This window comes from Leptodactylus fuscus, chromosome 1, assembly GCF_031893055.1.
Source record: "Leptodactylus fuscus isolate aLepFus1 chromosome 1, aLepFus1.hap2, whole genome shotgun sequence".
NCBI lineage: Eukaryota > Metazoa > Chordata > Amphibia > Anura > Leptodactylidae > Leptodactylus > Leptodactylus fuscus.
In genome coordinates, this window is record NC_134265.1 from 66,386,503 (window position 1) to 66,402,924 (window position 16,422).

The 16,422-nt window shown below is 42.9% G+C and overlaps 1 protein-coding gene and 2 pseudogenes across 2 annotated transcripts in view; 1 reads left to right on the forward strand and 2 right to left on the reverse strand.

The window, feature by feature from the left end:
• RHOBTB3 (Rho related BTB domain containing 3) overlaps nt 1-16,422 on the forward strand; it is a 102,671-nt gene that overhangs the window by 65,069 nt on the left and 21,180 nt on the right. For both annotated transcript variants that reach the window (XM_075271909.1, XM_075271917.1), the window contains exons 6-8: nt 947-1,107; nt 6,904-7,009; nt 8,937-9,284. In XM_075271909.1, the coding sequence (XP_075128010.1) occupies nt 947-1,107; nt 6,904-7,009; nt 8,937-9,284 (615 nt within the window). The remainder of the gene's footprint in view (nt 1-946; nt 1,108-6,903; nt 7,010-8,936; nt 9,285-16,422) is intronic.
• LOC142190771 (U2 spliceosomal RNA) lies at nt 12,630-12,733 on the reverse strand (annotated as a pseudogene).
• On the reverse strand, nt 13,676-13,779 carry LOC142190774 (U2 spliceosomal RNA; annotated as a pseudogene).

Sequence of the window (16,422 nt, forward strand, 5' to 3'; positions counted from 1 at the left end):
CATAACCATATTCAAATATGTAGACAATCTAATAAATATAAAAATTTAAGATTTTTAAATATTTTCTTTATCCATCTTAGTGGTGACAATCTTTTTTTCTTGATAGGTTGTCAGTGGATACGACCATGAATACAGGAATTCTCAATGTTCAGAAGCCCAGCCATGTCTTCCTTATTGTGTAAAGGTTATTTTCTTGTACATTCACTGTCCCTGACTGTTCTTCACAAAAAAAAATAAAAAAAAAAAATAAAAAGAATTCATTACTGGGGTTTTGACAAATGCCAGAGCACAGAAAGTTCCTGCATTTCTAGTTGTATTCACTGGCAACCTACCAAGACAAAACACTACCACTAAGATGGTTAGAGAAAATCTTTAACCCTTTCCTGACACTTGCTGTATTATTCCGGCAGAAATCGGGTATGTAAATATAGTTAATTAGTTAATTAATTGAATTAGTGATCAGACCCCCCTGGAGTTCTTGTCCTGCATTTCAGTCCTGATCAAGTGAATGTAACTGAGCTGCAGTATTGGGAATAGTTGTTGCAAAATGTCCAACACGCGTTGCCAAAGAAGGGTACACAGTGCTCAAAGGGAATGCTTTAGTCAGATGATGGGGATGCCAAGGATGGACCCTCACCGATCTGATATTGATCTTTAGGAGAAAGTTCCTTTAACGCCTTTCTGTTGCAACTATTTTTAGTTTTTGTGTTTTCATCTTTTAGTCCTTACTTTTCAAAAGCTGTAATTTTTCATTTTTGTGTATGCAGAGCTGTATGAGGGCATAAAATCCCTTTAAAGATTTAGGAAACCACCTTAATTCCAATAAATCCAATACAATCTGATAAGTGGTGTATAATCATTGTAGAGCATGCATATTGCATTATGATATGTTATTGTAGAAACCAGAATTGTCATGGATGATTTAGCAAATGTTCTTCATTTTTAGGTGGGCCATCATGCACCTGCCCCATGTGCACCTCAGACAGAGAGATGTATGTTTCTTCTTTAGAAGGCCTTCAGCTTGCCAAGGATATAGGGCTCGGAGCTACATACCTAGAACTAAGTACCACGAATCCCATATATGTTAAGAAATACATTGGAGGACTGGTAAGTTCACAGTATATAGAGCTTTACAAACTGCATCCTGTGCGGATGGTGCGATAGAAGAAAAACTCTAAGATCCTACTCTTAAGATTCCTTGCTAGTCCCCTGCTGCCAGTTGTGCGATTACTAACCTGTGGTTACCTCCTAATCTTTTATTCCTATGGATGAAATGTTGCTGTATGAACATTACTGTGACTTTAACCCATTAGATGACATAAGTAGAGTCTGGTGCAAAAGTTTAAGGCAGGCTCGGAAAAAATGCTTTTGACATCTGACACTGTTCTAATTATTCTAGGTAGGTTCACTAACATTGTGTACTGTTTACTGTAGAAAGTTGCCAAAAACTGTGATTTTACATGGTGACATTCAATGATTGAAAATGTGTTATCCGACTAGTGGAACTTTTCTGCCTGTCAGAATTGTTTTATACATTCAATTCTAGTAATAATCTTTATTGTTATTATTTTGTGTAACTGATATCTCTAGAAAGGCAGTCGGTGTATTTTACTCTATAAAGATCAGGTATGGACAAGATAGGGACAGAAAAAATTTAAACTATATTGATGACTTTGTGTATGCGTTGTGTAAGTGTTTGAGTGCTGTGACCTGGAATATGGTAAACATCAGGGTCACAGCACCAATAAACTTCCTTGTTATGTTCAGAGAGGATTATTATTATTATTATTATTGTTTATTTATATAGCACCATTAATTCCATGGTGCTTTACATTATTATATCATATGGTGCTGTACATTATTATATTAATAATAATAATAATATAATATAAGTAATACTGTATATCGTGCTGTATATTATTATATTCCATGGTGCTTTACATTTGGGGGTTTAAATACAGTACACAAAATATACTAACAGATGTAATACTAAAAATGACCGACTGACACAGTGGGATAGAGGGCCCTGCCCACAAGTGCTTGCAATCTATGAGGGAAGAGGGATAGAGACAGAAGATGAGGAGAGAGGCTGTTCAGGTGGTGGCGTGGTGATAGTGTTATTGGGGGTTGTAGGCCTTACTGAATAGGTGAGTCTTCAGGGCCTTCTTGAATCCTGTGATTGTGGGGTCAGTCTCATGTGTCTTGGTAAGGAGTTCCATAGTATGGGGGATGTGCAAGAGAAATCTTGGAGACATTTGTGTGAAGAGCGGATAAGAGCAGAGTAGGAGGTCTTTGGAAGATAGGAGGTTACATGTGGGCAGGTAGTGTGAGATTAGGTCAGAGATATATGGAGGGGACAGGTTGTGGATGGCTTTGTATGTTAGCGTTAGTAACTTGAACTCAATTCGCTGGGCAATGGGTAGCCATTAAAGGGATTGGCAGAGGGGAGCAGCCAATGGAGAACGGGGAGAGGTGTATTAAGTGAGCAGCACAGTTTAAGGTGGACTGGAGGGGGGCGAGATTATTCACTGGGAAACCATGGAGAAGGGTGTTACAGTAATCTAAGCAGGAGTTTATGAGGGCATGGACTACCATCTTTGCAGCTTCTGGGGTGAGGAAGGAGCGGATTTGATAGATGTATTTGGGTTGGAGGTGTCAGGAGGTGTTGAGGGTTTGAATGTGCGACTTGATGGATAGTTCAGAATCCAGGGTTATCCCAAGGCAACAGACCCATGGGACAGGGTTAAGCATGGTTCCATTAATTTTGATAGATGGGTCAAGTAGAGGGGTCGTACGAGGTGGGGCGAAGGTGATGAACTCTGTTTTCTCCATGTTGAGTTTGAGAACACGGGAGGAGAGAAAGGAGGCTACGGCCGCTAGAGACTCTGGAACTCTGGCCAACAGATAGGTAATGTCTGGTCCAGAGAGATATATTTGAGTGTCGTCAGCATAGCAATGGTATTGAAAACCGTGAGATTCTATGAGTTGGCCGAGGGTGTAGATGGGGAACATGAGGGGTCCTAGGACAGAGCCTTTGGGGACACCTACTGAAAGAGGGCGTGGTGAGGAGGTGGTATGCGAGTGGGAGATGCTGAATGTGCAGTTGGTGAGGTATGAGGAGATCCAAGAAAGGGCCAGGTATGAGATACCAAAGGACGACAGAGTTTCTAACAAAAGCGAGTGGTCGACTATGTCAAAGGCAGAGGAGTTGTCAAGGAGGAGGAGGACAGACTTATGATGCTTGGCTTTGGCAGTTAGAAGGTCATTAGTGACTTTTACAGGAGAATACCCCTCTAATACGGCTTATAGGGGTATGTCATTGTCTCTCTATGTGACAATCAGAGTGTGGTATGCTCTCTGATTGATAGGAGAGGGGATAACATGGACAGACGTCCTTTTTCCCCTCCCCCTGGGGACACATACAGGTTATGCACAGACACTGATGACTTACCATTGCCTCTGCAGTCTGTAGCTCATCTTTAAAATGAAACCAAGATCATCACGATAGCCCTTAGAGATTCAGAATGATTCGCTGTTAAAAACACTGCCAGGAATTAAGATCTGTATTAGGATCTCAATGCCAAACGGCATTTTTACCAGTGAATCGTCCTGGATTTGTAAGGGCTATCATGATGACCTTGGTATCAATTTAAAGATGAGATTCTGAAGCTTATCTTCATAGCCCTAAGCAATCCTGAGAAATCGTCATTAGTAGTAATGACGTGTTATATACATCCTCTGCTAGAAAAGTGCCACCCTGGATAGACGTATAAATCCGTGAGTGGCAGGGAAAGGGTTAAACTGTGGAGGTAATTGGATGGGGACATTATCATATGGAGACAGATGGATGGGGACATTGAACTGTGGTGGTAGCTGGAGGGCCACTAGAGAGGTGTTATACTGTATAAGGGCCACTAAGGGGGCATTATAAACTGTACAAGTTGGGTATTTCTAAGTGGTGGTGATGTGGGGGGAGGGGGCCCACTTATGAAACCTTTGCACTAGGTCCACCAATGTGTTAAAACGGCCCTGTACAGGCACATTCTGATTTTGCTATGGTATTATAGTTAGTTACATGTTGTGCCCATAGCTCGTGAGTCTGATGTAGAAGCTTTATGCTGGCATATAGATACATGCACACAGGAGATATTTTATTAGCCTCATATATTAGGTGTATTTTACTTGCTCCACACTGAACCCTGCTTCATGATTGTAACATGGGCCTATATAAACTAGCTGTGCTGTGGCTTTCTAGCAAAGTGCTTATCTTGCTGAATAATAATTAACCTTCTGCACAAGCCATCCTAAAATAGGAAAAGGCTTATAACAAAATTTGTAAGAAAATTTTTAACATAAGTTTTATAAGATTTGCAAATTAATTCATTAGTGATGGAAAAGCTAAATTACATGCTCTACAGCCTGTTGTTGGACTGCAAGTGTAATGTGACAAGATCCCTTTAGGCTTTTGTTATGGGGCTGTCATTTTGCCTGAGCTCCTCCTCAGCTCTATTAAGAACATATAGGCAGCAATAGTCTGGAGTTAGATCATTGAGATTTGTGGGAGAGTTTTCTAGACATGCTCTGTGCAAGGAGGGGAGTAGATAAGCATGACCTATTAGTGAATGCAATGATGGATCAATGGTATTATCTATATTACCTGTTGCAATATTGTCTGTGATGTAAATGACATTACTGATTCAAAGAAAACCCCTACAGAATTGACAAATGTCAGTCTATTATTAGGCTTAGTGACCAGAGTGAAAACTGCAAGATTTTGTACTTAAAATGTGAATATATATATATATATATATATATATATATATATATATATATATATATATATATATGAGATAGTGACTTATAGATGCGTAGATTGATATACAGTTTTATGGGAAAAGATTCTGTATACCTTGACATTGATCAAAATCTCTGATCTTTGTTTGCTATTAAGTCAAGGGGGCAGGCTAATCGGTGATTGACAGTCTCTATGACTATGCAGAGATCATTGCTAAGACAGTCTCTTTGACTATATAGCAAAGAAAGTGCATAGATTTCAATGACTAAAACATAAATTATACAGAATCTTTTCCTACAAATCCTACACGTCAATCTGTTCAGCTCCTCCTGCTCTATAACATTCTGCCTGCTTAATGTACTGGTGACAAGCTCCCTATAAAGGGGTGACTTGACATTAACCTACCTGGTCTGGGCGATTGTTGTAGCTGGATCTGGGGGTACAGGGACACTGGGTCATATTATTGGAACCAGCCCCCATCCTCCAGGTCACTCCGCAGTTCACAGGTATTTTCTGGGAGACAATAATCAAACTAGCCCCCATAGCACAGGTAATACCTGTGAATATTGGAGACAAGGGAGCAAACGTAATAACTCTCTGTTGGGTGCTGATTCCAATTATGTGACTTGGGAACAAAACCAAAAACTGTTCCTAAAAACCTACGAGGAATAAGTGTAACCAAGCTCCTTAACAAACCTCTTTAATTCTGTTCAATTTAATTTCAATTTCATGGCATCCTACAGAAATCACTGAACTGAGACAGCCATAAATCCACTCTGTGAACTGATAAGAACCTGGGAACTGTGGAATTGTTTACATGTATATACCAATAAGCCTCTTCCCCCCCCCCCTCCTAAAATTCTATTTCTAGTGTCCTGTTGTACATAAATATGCAGCCTTCAGAAATTGTTTTTAGATATATCCGAAGAAGAAGCCAAGAGCTTCGAAACGTTATAATCTGTCATCATTATGAGTTAGCCATTAAAAAAGGTATCAACTACTGAAGGCTTTCAAGTTTTTTGTTTTTTATATTTCCTACCCACTGGCTAACATGGTACAAAAACAAACGTTTTCTTTATACTCCATTTAATTCCATGCAATTTTGTATATTTCAGGTATCACTCAGTACTTTAAAATTTGTGCAATAAAATGTGGACATGAGTAAATGAGGACACGCAATGCATCCCCTGACACTTTTATACCTCTACCCACTTATTCTGGTTAATGGTCACATACTGTTGCCCAAAAACCTCAACATTGTTTGGACATTGGCCACCATGGGTGGGAGGGATTCCAGATCAACCAGTGGTGGTGGATGCAGCACTTGCCATATTATGCCCTTGCCCTTAGCCATTACAGGATGTAGACATGAGTAAGGGCTCGTTCACATCTGCGTTGTGAACTCCGTAGTTCAGGTTTCCGTTTCCTGCCTAAAACAGAGGCAGGAGACGGAAACTTGCAGGAGTCTCTCACCCATTCATTTGAATAGGTGAGAGAGATGTCCGGCCGTGAGCAGCGGTGAGCGTTTTAGGCTCTCCGCCACGAAACCGGGTTTTATAATCCGGACACAGAGTCGGACATGCAGTACTCTGTGTCCGGATAAAAAAATCCGGTTTCGCGGCGGAGAGCATAAAACGCTCACGGCCAGACCCGGGCTGAGCTTTCCGACTTCTGGCATGCAGAAGACGGAAAGCTCAGAACGGACAGATGAACGCAGGTGTGAACCTAGCGTAAGCAAATTAGATTGTCTTCTTGACCTATGAAGATTTTCCCACACAACTTAAGGGTGAATGCACATATAGTGGCACCTGCTCAATGGCCGTTCAAGCAGTCAGTGTTTTCTACTAAGCACCGTTATACATATATTGTTTATTGCTTGTTACTTGCCATAAGGTCCTGCTTGTAAACTTGAAAAACTGTACAACCATTAACAATCTCTCAGGGGCAATATCATTTTCTGGTGAATTTTTAAATTTAGAAACACAAAATCTAATCTGTCAAAGTCGTGAAATAGTGGATGAGCAAGTAATCCCTAGTAGAAAGGGCATCACCAGAGGCAGAGGCATTTCCCAAATGTCACCATTGTTGTGTTATATTTCGATTTCTAGCTGGAATACTACATAATGCAGACTATGAAGCAAAAGTCAGCTGCAGCAAAAGAAAAAAGGAGGACTCAAGCCCTTAAGGTTATCCCTCCTATACTGGTGCAACCTGGTAAAGTATCTCTTTTATTTCACTATATCTGTTTTATATATTGCGCATGCATTTGAAGTTCCTCAGACATTGACTATAAATGGGACACAGAACACTCCTTGTATCCTATGGATCATTGATATTCTTCAAACCTCACTGCTCTACTTTTGTGTCCAGAGGAGCTGCCTCAATATCTGTAACCTTCCCTCCAAATCACAATCAGTTTAGGGATTTGTATTATTTGCTGATTTAGCTGCTTTGTTTTACTAGAACTAAAGCTAATAGAAGTAGTAAAACATTTTACTTTTCCCTTTATCTTGGTAGATCTCAGTATTGTAAAGTCTCCTATAAAAGGATTGGGTTTAAAATGATGGGGAACCTGTCACATTGAACATGCACTCAGAGGGTTATAAAGCACTAGAAGCTGAGCAGATTGATATAGTTTTGTAGAAAAAGTAACTCTTTAACATTTAGATTCCTGTGCACCCAGGGGCGCATCTTCAGGCGGTGCCTTGTGGAATAAGTTGGGGCTCAGCATTTCTTATTTTTAATTGGCCGCTACTTACTGTATTATTGCAATAGGTACCAATCCACACTCCTGTGCAGACTGGCCTCAAGCGCCATCCCAAAGCTGCACCGCACTTGCGTCACAACGCTGATGGGCACCCGGACGCTACATCCAATGCATCCAATGTCCTGGCATTTTACAATGTCAGCTACAGCACACCCTGAAGGTGGCAGAAAAGTCGGCTTAGACAGGAGCATGGATGGATGGCTATCTATTGCAATAGCACAATAAAAAAGAATGCCGCCCCCTTTCATATACTTGGTGAAGTGGCATAAAAAAAGTGGGCATACACTGTTGGGGTGCCATAAAAAGGGGGGGACATGTACAAAAAAGGGTTGCCATATACTATGAGGGGAAAAGAAAGGAGGTTATATACTGTGTGGGGGCCAAATATGAGGATTTTTTGATCTGATAATGGGGAGGCGTGTCCTGCCATTTTAATTGTGGAGCTTGTAACAAAAGTTAGCTGGTTTGGATATCTTTTTTGGGGGGGGATGGGGGGGAGGTGCCTTTCACCTAGGTGCTAGTTCACCTCAGACAGCAGATAGGCTAGGTTCACCCCTGTGTGCATAATGGACTGAGTAGTCCAATGGGTGGTCTTATTGGTGACTTCATTCCTGGTATAACTGTGTATACAGAGATAGCTGTTGTTCAGGGAGTAAGACCACTCACAAGAAGCACAGAATAAGCACATATTAAAATAAAAATAAATTTAAAGGCTGTGGGTGTAATTGTACATAATCAATAAATCATAAATCAATAAATCCATGATTTAATAAGCTTCTTGGCTAAGAAACATTATTTTATATGTATTTTTTTGCATTGACCATTCCTTCTCATGCATTTAACAACCCTTATTACCAATTTCCAACCTCTTCTATGTTCAGACTTTTGACACAGGACGTTCCCTAACACTAGTCACATCATCTCTTCTTTGTTTTCATTTCACCTCTGCAGCTTTAGCTCAGCTTTCCTCCTCTCATCTCCTTCCTCACTGTCTAGTTCACTTCACTGTGAGCACACAGCTTTATGTGACAATGCACAGCTCTCTGTACACGCTAAGGGCTCGTTCACATCTGCGCCCGGTGTCTCCGCTTTCAGGTTTACGTTTTGGGCAGGAGACGGAAACCTGCAGTCATATTTCAAATCCATTCATTTGAATGGGTTTGAAAAGTGTCCGGCCGTGAGCGCAGGTGAGCGTTTTATGCCGTACACAGAGTCGGACATGCAGGAGACGGAAGCCTGAGAACGGAGACCGGGCGCAGATGTGAACCCAGCATAAGAAATGATTGTATCCTGCAAAAATGACATATCAGAGAAAATAACTTACTATTAGCACGAGTATTGTTACTTATCATTTTTTAAATATTATTTTTACAGAGAAGTTGCCGGTCATGAGCGATGAACCCTCGCAGTATATGTCTGATATCAGATCCTTGCTGGATCACAGCCAGTGTGTAGATGTCATCTTCTGTACGGCTGACTTGAATCCAGTATCTGCGGCTCACAGAGTGGTGCTATGTAGTGTCAGCTCTGTATTTATGGCACTGTTTGGGGTGATATCTGATGAAGACGTGTATGACTCCTGCACACAAAAGACTGTCAAAACCTTATTCACTGTCTACCAAGAGCCTGCCATCTCCAGCAAGAATTCTCCAGTAAGAGTCATTGTTAAAGATGCCCTCTTCCATAAATGTTTACCTGACATCCTTCACTTCATTTACTCAGGTACCACAGTTATACATTTGCATCTGTAAAAAAATATGGGTTGGGGTGTACACTATGGATGGGCACTTACACAGACGTGTTTTTTTGTCCTTGGTGCTTCCCCCACCTACAGTTAATAAAAAACGGTCTTTGTGTTTCTGGTTGGGAAAGGGACAAGAATAGGACGTTCTGTAGTGAAACGTAAACTGCTGTGTATGACCCCATTCAGCACAGTTGGACCACAGTCAGCCTAAGTCATGTCCATCAGACTTAGACGGCTGAATACTGCTCATCCGAATAACCCCTTAGGCTGGATTAACACACTGATATCCATAAACATTTATGGTCCATGCCATAAAAGCTTGGTCAGTCTAAATTCCACCTCTGGGCCCTCATCTGTTGGGAGAATGTGATCTTGGTGCAATGGATCAGACCAACAACTCCCCCCATGATACAAGTCAATAGAGAGGTGGCCATGCTTGAAGTCTATGGGAGTTACAAAATAGCAAAATGTGCTCATGTCTCTATTTAATCCCATCTGGAGAGCCTATAATGGCAAAGGGTGCAAGACGCTCGTCGTGATGAGTGAGGGAAACAGATAGGGCTCAAAGCTATTAAGAACATTATTGGATTTTGTAGTTTTTAATCTGTATTTTCTGCCTGTATTATAGTAACTAGATGTTTGCTGTTCATCAGAGTGAAAATAAGAGGTTCTCAACATGCCATGCATTTTTTTTTGTGGTTTTTTTTGTGTTTTTTTTTTTGCTTTTTTTCTTTGCCTGTGGTCTCTTTTTCAAAAACAGCATAGTCTAGGAAGGGTGCACACTAGATTGTCATTTCCATTCATAACACATGCATGCCTGGTAGAGTCAAGCATGCATGTGTATGGTACATTTGGAAGAGATAGCTGCCAGCTGCACAAATATTCCTCAACTGATATCTAATGTTTATGTCTTAAGCCAAAGCCACACACAGTGAACATGCTGCAAAATCTCCTACAAGGAAATTCTGCAAGCCACTGTGGCAAAAACCAAATCCCAAATCATTTGGATTTTGCTTCTGCTCATCCACAAATCTGAAATCATATGGATTTTTTTGCAGCTCAACTGAAGGAATCACTTTAGGTTCCCCTCAGCTATTGATATTTGCATTGGGCGAAACCTGCATCGACCACTGAGATGCAGCAGGTATGAAACCAACTTTGCAAGCCGTTATGTGCTGTGGGTTTTAGTTGCAGCAGGTGGATGCAGAGACTTCAAGGCTGAGGCTCAACAAAACACATTAGCCACTTGTCTACAATGTAGATATAGGTGGAATTTCTCTGATTAATGCAATAATAAACAGCAAAAGTGAAAATAAATGTAAAACTTTTGATGCCACAGGTAAAATGCCAAAATTGACAACTCACAATGTGCAATGTGAACTAAAACTAAATCTGGACCAACAACATACAGTATAGTCACACCAAAATAGCGTGTAAATAGAAATCTATTTGCTCGCATGTACCTGATACCCAGAGAGATACATTGGAATCTGACCTCTGTCAGCTACATCTCATGGCATTAGGAGGCTGATGAGATCAAACCGATTTATATTTACATGCTATTATACTGAGACTATACTAGATGTTGTTTGTCATTTTTCTTGTGGCCGCGAGCATGCGCAGTCGGCTTTCCCTAGGCCCAAGGCCTAGAAGTCAGAAGACCTCGTTCCAGACAAAGATGGAGGCAGCGCTGGAGAATTCTTTGGCAGCATTGGGTACGCCCCCAGTGCTGTTTGAGTGCTGGGACCCGCCCCCAGTGCTGCAAGAGAACTCATTTACATACCGACAAGAACCGGGATGCCTACAAATCGGCGGCGCGGAGAAGACAACGAAAGGTAGGAGAAGAATAGCTTTTTTTAAGGCTATTCCGATGTGTTCGTTAGAAAAAAAAAAGGGTTTGAAAGATAGGATCCCTTTAAACTGCATATTGTGAGTAGTCAATTTTGGCATTTTAGCTGTGGCATTAGAAGTTATGTGATAGATTTAATTTCATTGTTGCCATTTACTATTTAAGACTGAGGCCCCACGTTGGGAAAAGCAGCTTTTTTTGTTACAGATTTTGCTGTGTGTTTTTGAGCCAAAGCTAAGAATGGCTACAAAAGAGAAAAAAAATGCAACAAAATCTGCCACAAAAAACCACTGTGTTTCGGCAACGTAAAGTCTTAGCCTGAAGAGGACACTGGGACACCCACAAATCAGCTGCTTGTAATGGCAGCTCCACTTGAGTGAGAGCCTCTTCTTCACTTCAGAGGCCAGTAATATAATTTTCATTTAACATGGCCTGTGTGCAGTTTAGTCTCATTCAAGCGAATGGAGCTGAGCTGAGATACCAAGCACAACTATAAGGCTCTGTACTTGTTCTTTGGTGAACAGGCTCCAGTTTTTTTTTTTTTTTTTATCGAAGGTCTTCGTCTGTGCCAAATCAAAAACACCAAGTGCACGAAAAAAGTGTGGGTGCCACACTAAAAAAAACGTGCCCAGGATGCTTGCCAAAAAACGCACCCTTCCCCTAAAGGGGAGAGAGGTTCCTGACTCAAACTCTTCCCCACAAGGACCAAAAGGTGACCGAGTGGGGTCGAGTATCCGAAAGGGCCATCTGCAGGAGCAGGATGTCCCTACCCAACACATCCGTTTTCCCCTCGGGCTGCCACCACCAAGGGTACTCAGGATTACCAGTCGCCAAGTTTCTCTCCGGGCTGCCACCACCAGAGATACTCCTTGGCTCAGGCAAGAAGTCTGCGCCTGCCCTAGTTCCCCAGGACAGGTCAGCTGAAAGAGGGGAGAGACCCATTACAGGCCTCATCCCCAGACACCGTCAGGAAGCATCCCAAAAGGGTACAGCATCCCTTCGTCGACACACAAAAAGGTGACAGAGTGAAAATGAAAAAAACGTGAGAAAACATTTAAATAAGTGGTAAAGTGCCCTTTCAGAGCCCGGTTTACCGCCGGATCTATAAAAATTTCTCCAATGCTGGTAAACCACGCATTAAGGAGTGGTGTGCTCAAATAGGTGTAATCCAGTGCCACGCAATAGTGCCCAAATCAGTGGGGTTCCCAAGCCCAGTGACTTAAGGCACCCTGGGGGCCACTCAAACCCCCAGGGCACGACACCAGAGACCTTCGAGCGCTCCCCGACCTCCAGCCAAGATCCATGACATCCCCGAAATGCCATGTGGTCGTGTTGCCAGCGTCAGCAGTCTTCATCGGTCCCCTACAGTGGTCCGGTCCTACCACTGGCGGAACCGATTACTAGCCGCATCCCCCAGCAACATGCCCAAAGTGGTTCTCACGTTCTCATCTTCCACAGATTTCGGTCTACTCCCAACCGGTGGGCCCTAGTCCAGCACCTCCGGCGATTTCACGTACTTTCTGCTTCTGATAAGAACAGATACTACACTTGATCTTAGCCAAAAGGCCGAGAAGCCTGAACAGGCTCCAGTTTTTTTTTTTTAGGTCTCCGTCTGTGCCAAATCAAAAACACCAAGTGCACGAAAAAAGTGTGGGTGCCACACTAAAAAAAACGTGCCCAGGATGCTTGCCAAAAAACGCACCCTTCCCCTAAAGGGGAGAGAGGTTCCTGACTCAAACTCTTCCCCACAAGGACCAAAAGGTGACCGAGTGGGGTCGAGTATCCGAAAGGGCCATCTGCCGGAGCAGGATGGCCCTACCCAACACATCCGTTTTCCCCTCGGGCTGCCACCACCAAGGGTACTCAGGATTACCAGTCGCCAAGTTTCTCTCCGGGCTGCCACCACCAGAGATACTCCTTGGCTCAGGCAAGAAGTCTGCGCCTGCCCTGGTTCCCCAGGACAGGTCAGCTGAAAGAGGGGAGAGACCCATTACAGGCCTCATCCCCAGACACCGTCAGGAAGCGTCCCAAAAGGGTACAGCATCCCTTCGTCGACACACAAAAAGGTGACAGAGTGAAAATAAAAAACGTGAGAAAACATTTAAATAAGTGGTAAAGTGCCCTTTCAGAGCCCGGTTTACCGCCGGATCTATAAAAATTACTCCAATGCTGGTAAACCAGGCATTAAGGAGTGGGGTGCTCAAATGGTGTAATCCAGTGCCACGCAATAGTGCCCAAATCAGTGGGGTTCCCAAGCCCAGTGACTTAAGGCACCCTGGGGGCCACTCAAACCCCCAGGGCACGACACCAGAGACCTTCGAGCGCTCCCCGACCTCCAGCCAAGATCCATGACATCCCCGAAATGCCATGTGATCGTGTTGCCAGCGTCAGCAGTCTTCGTCGGCTCCCTACGGTGGCCCATGCCATACCACCTGCGGAACCGACTACTAGCTGCATCCCCCAGCAACATGCCCAAAGTGGTTCTCACATTCTCATCTCCACAGATTTCGGTCTACTCCCAACCGGTGGGCCCTAGTCCAGCACCTCCGGCGGTTTCACGTACTTTCTGCTTCTGATAAGAACAGATACTACACTTGATCTTAGCCAAAAGGCTGAGAAGCCTGAACAGGCTCCAGTGCTTACCCAAATTTTACAGTTTCTTCAAACTTCTGATCATTGCAGTCTTGGGTGTTGGAGACCACCAGTATGATATTGATGACCTATCTTAAGGATACGTCATCAATATTTAATGCATGGAAAGCCCCTTTAATCCAATCCACAATGCTACAGTAGATATCAGAAGCTTCCAGTGACTTCAAAGTGTCTAACCCACTGCATAGGTGTGTGGAGACTTGTTAAGCCTTTAGCACTCCACTTTGCAAGGAACTATGGGAAGAATATGCAAATCTGCCTTCCATGCTGTAATTAGGAAGACAGTTGCTGCCTCAGTATTGCAAACCAATAGAGGGCGCTCACTGGAATGTGCAAGCCTGTCTTATGACAGGATTCCAGTGAAATAACCTCTACCTCTACCAGGTTATAGTCCTCTCTACATCGGGCTGAAGAGATGCAAGTAGATCCAAACAGCTGTCCTCGATTGAGAGACTATACCCGGTAATAATCCCAGCGTCATTGCAAAACAAAGGCCTCTTGGAAGGTCGGGCATGATGCTAAAGGGAGCACCCATTATTGGGTTATTTCACTGGAATCCTGTCATAAGACAGGCTTGCACATTCCAGTGAGCGCCCTCTATTGGTTTGCAATACTGAGGCAGCAACTGTCTTCCTAATTACATCATGGAAGGCAGATTTGCATATTCTTCCCATAACCCACTGCAGTCACTGTCTGTGTGGCCCTGTCCTAGACATGTTTTCCACCTGTAAACCTGCATTTTAATACTTACTGCTCTAAAAACTGAAACTGACTATGTGATCCGTGCTGTTACCTCGCTGGTGGAAATAGTAAATAATATGTATGATGCCTGCCCCAAGTGGTTCCTTAAATGCCTTTATACTTATTCATCATTCATTAGTTTCGGTAAGTCAGATATCTGCAATGCTTACTAAGAGCTGTGTGGATAAAGTCTTAGCACTTCACATCACTTATAAAATGTTCTATTTATTCATACTGTATATCAAGTGCAAGATCTCACAAAAACAAATAGAAATGTATCTTGTCCATTTTATGTTCAATGGATTTTTATTAGACAGATATGTATATACTTTTTACTACTTTAACATTTTCAAAACTAGAATATAAAACGACGCACGATCTGTGAGTAAGAGTAAGGGTGCCATTCCTCGCAGAGAGGACCGTATATGGTCAGTGTGAGCAGACACAAAGGAGCAAGCTCGTATAAAAGAAGAGAACTGGGAGGGGGGATACATGATAGAATAGGACAAGGGGGAGATGGGGAAAGAGGAGAAGAGAGAAAATAAGGGGTGGGGATTGGAGGAACATTGAGGTTGTGTAAGAAGTAATCGAGGTTAAGGCAAGGGGACACCTGCTGGGGGAAGGCGACCTGTAGGTCAACTCTAGGCTGACAGCATAGTATGCTTATATTCATTGGACTCTTGATAGAGGATCCAATAGTATCACATCTTCATACAGATGTGGTGATACCGTAGTCATTCAACTGGGTCATCAAATCTTCCATCAAATACAACTCTTCTACTTTTGAAACCAGAGCTTAAGGGGGGTTCCAAACATCTGTGGAAGGCCAAACGGCTTGTGCAGAGTTGATCAGATGTATTACAATGGAAATCTTGTTGGTCTTCAGGGGAATATCGCTTAGATGAAATAGGATGCAGCCCAGAGAGAAGGGAGGGGTGTAGTCCATGTATGAGAAGGTGAGTCTCCAAACATCATGCCAAAAACCAGATAGATTCAGACAACTCTAGAATATGTGGAGCGTGTTGCCTTTTATGGCCAAACAGCACCAGCATGAGGGCACCGAGGGCATCAGCGCGTGTAGCTTAGGATAGAATCTTAAAGCCTACCTCCTGAAATCTGCTAGATATAGATTAACTGTGAGTGAGGCAAAATAACCTGGCTCTGTGGGCTTCAGAGAAATTGATCCCCAAGTCTGATTCCCAGTGAGAAGGTATGCCAGTAGAATGCTCCAGGGGTGACCCCAAAATGGTATAGATGAGAACAAGATGTGTCGAATTGGTCCAGAAGCAGAGCACAAAGATTCAAAGTCTCTAAAGGCCCAATGGACCTTATCAAAAACATTTTCTGCATCCACCCATAGGACATAGATGAGCTTCAACCGTCTCAAATGTTAGGGTTAATGTTTTTATGGTGTTTTCCTGAGCTTCACACCCTAGGATAAATCCAGTCTGGTCTGTGTACAACTATCAGATCGAGGGGTACCAGGTGGGTGGACAGGGTTTTAGAGAAGATCCTGCTGTTTGTGTTGATCAATGATATTGGCCTATAGTAACATGAGAGTGGGGGGTCTTTACCCGGTTTCAGAAGAATGCTAATATGGGCTTCTAGAGTCTAATTCAGTACTGCGTGATTCCTCCTTCATGAAACAAAGACCTTAGCAAGGAAGAGTGTAAGTTGTAGAAGGCAGGTGTGAACCCTTCTGGGCCAAAACTCCTGTCTCAGGGGATTGGATCCGATTGCCTTGGCAATCTCGCTGTCTGACATGTCTGCTTCTATGTCATCCCTAGATTCTGAGTCTTTCACTGGGAATGCTGTCTCCATTAAATATTGATTAATACACTCCACCATCGTTGAAGTGGGCATGCCCCTGTATT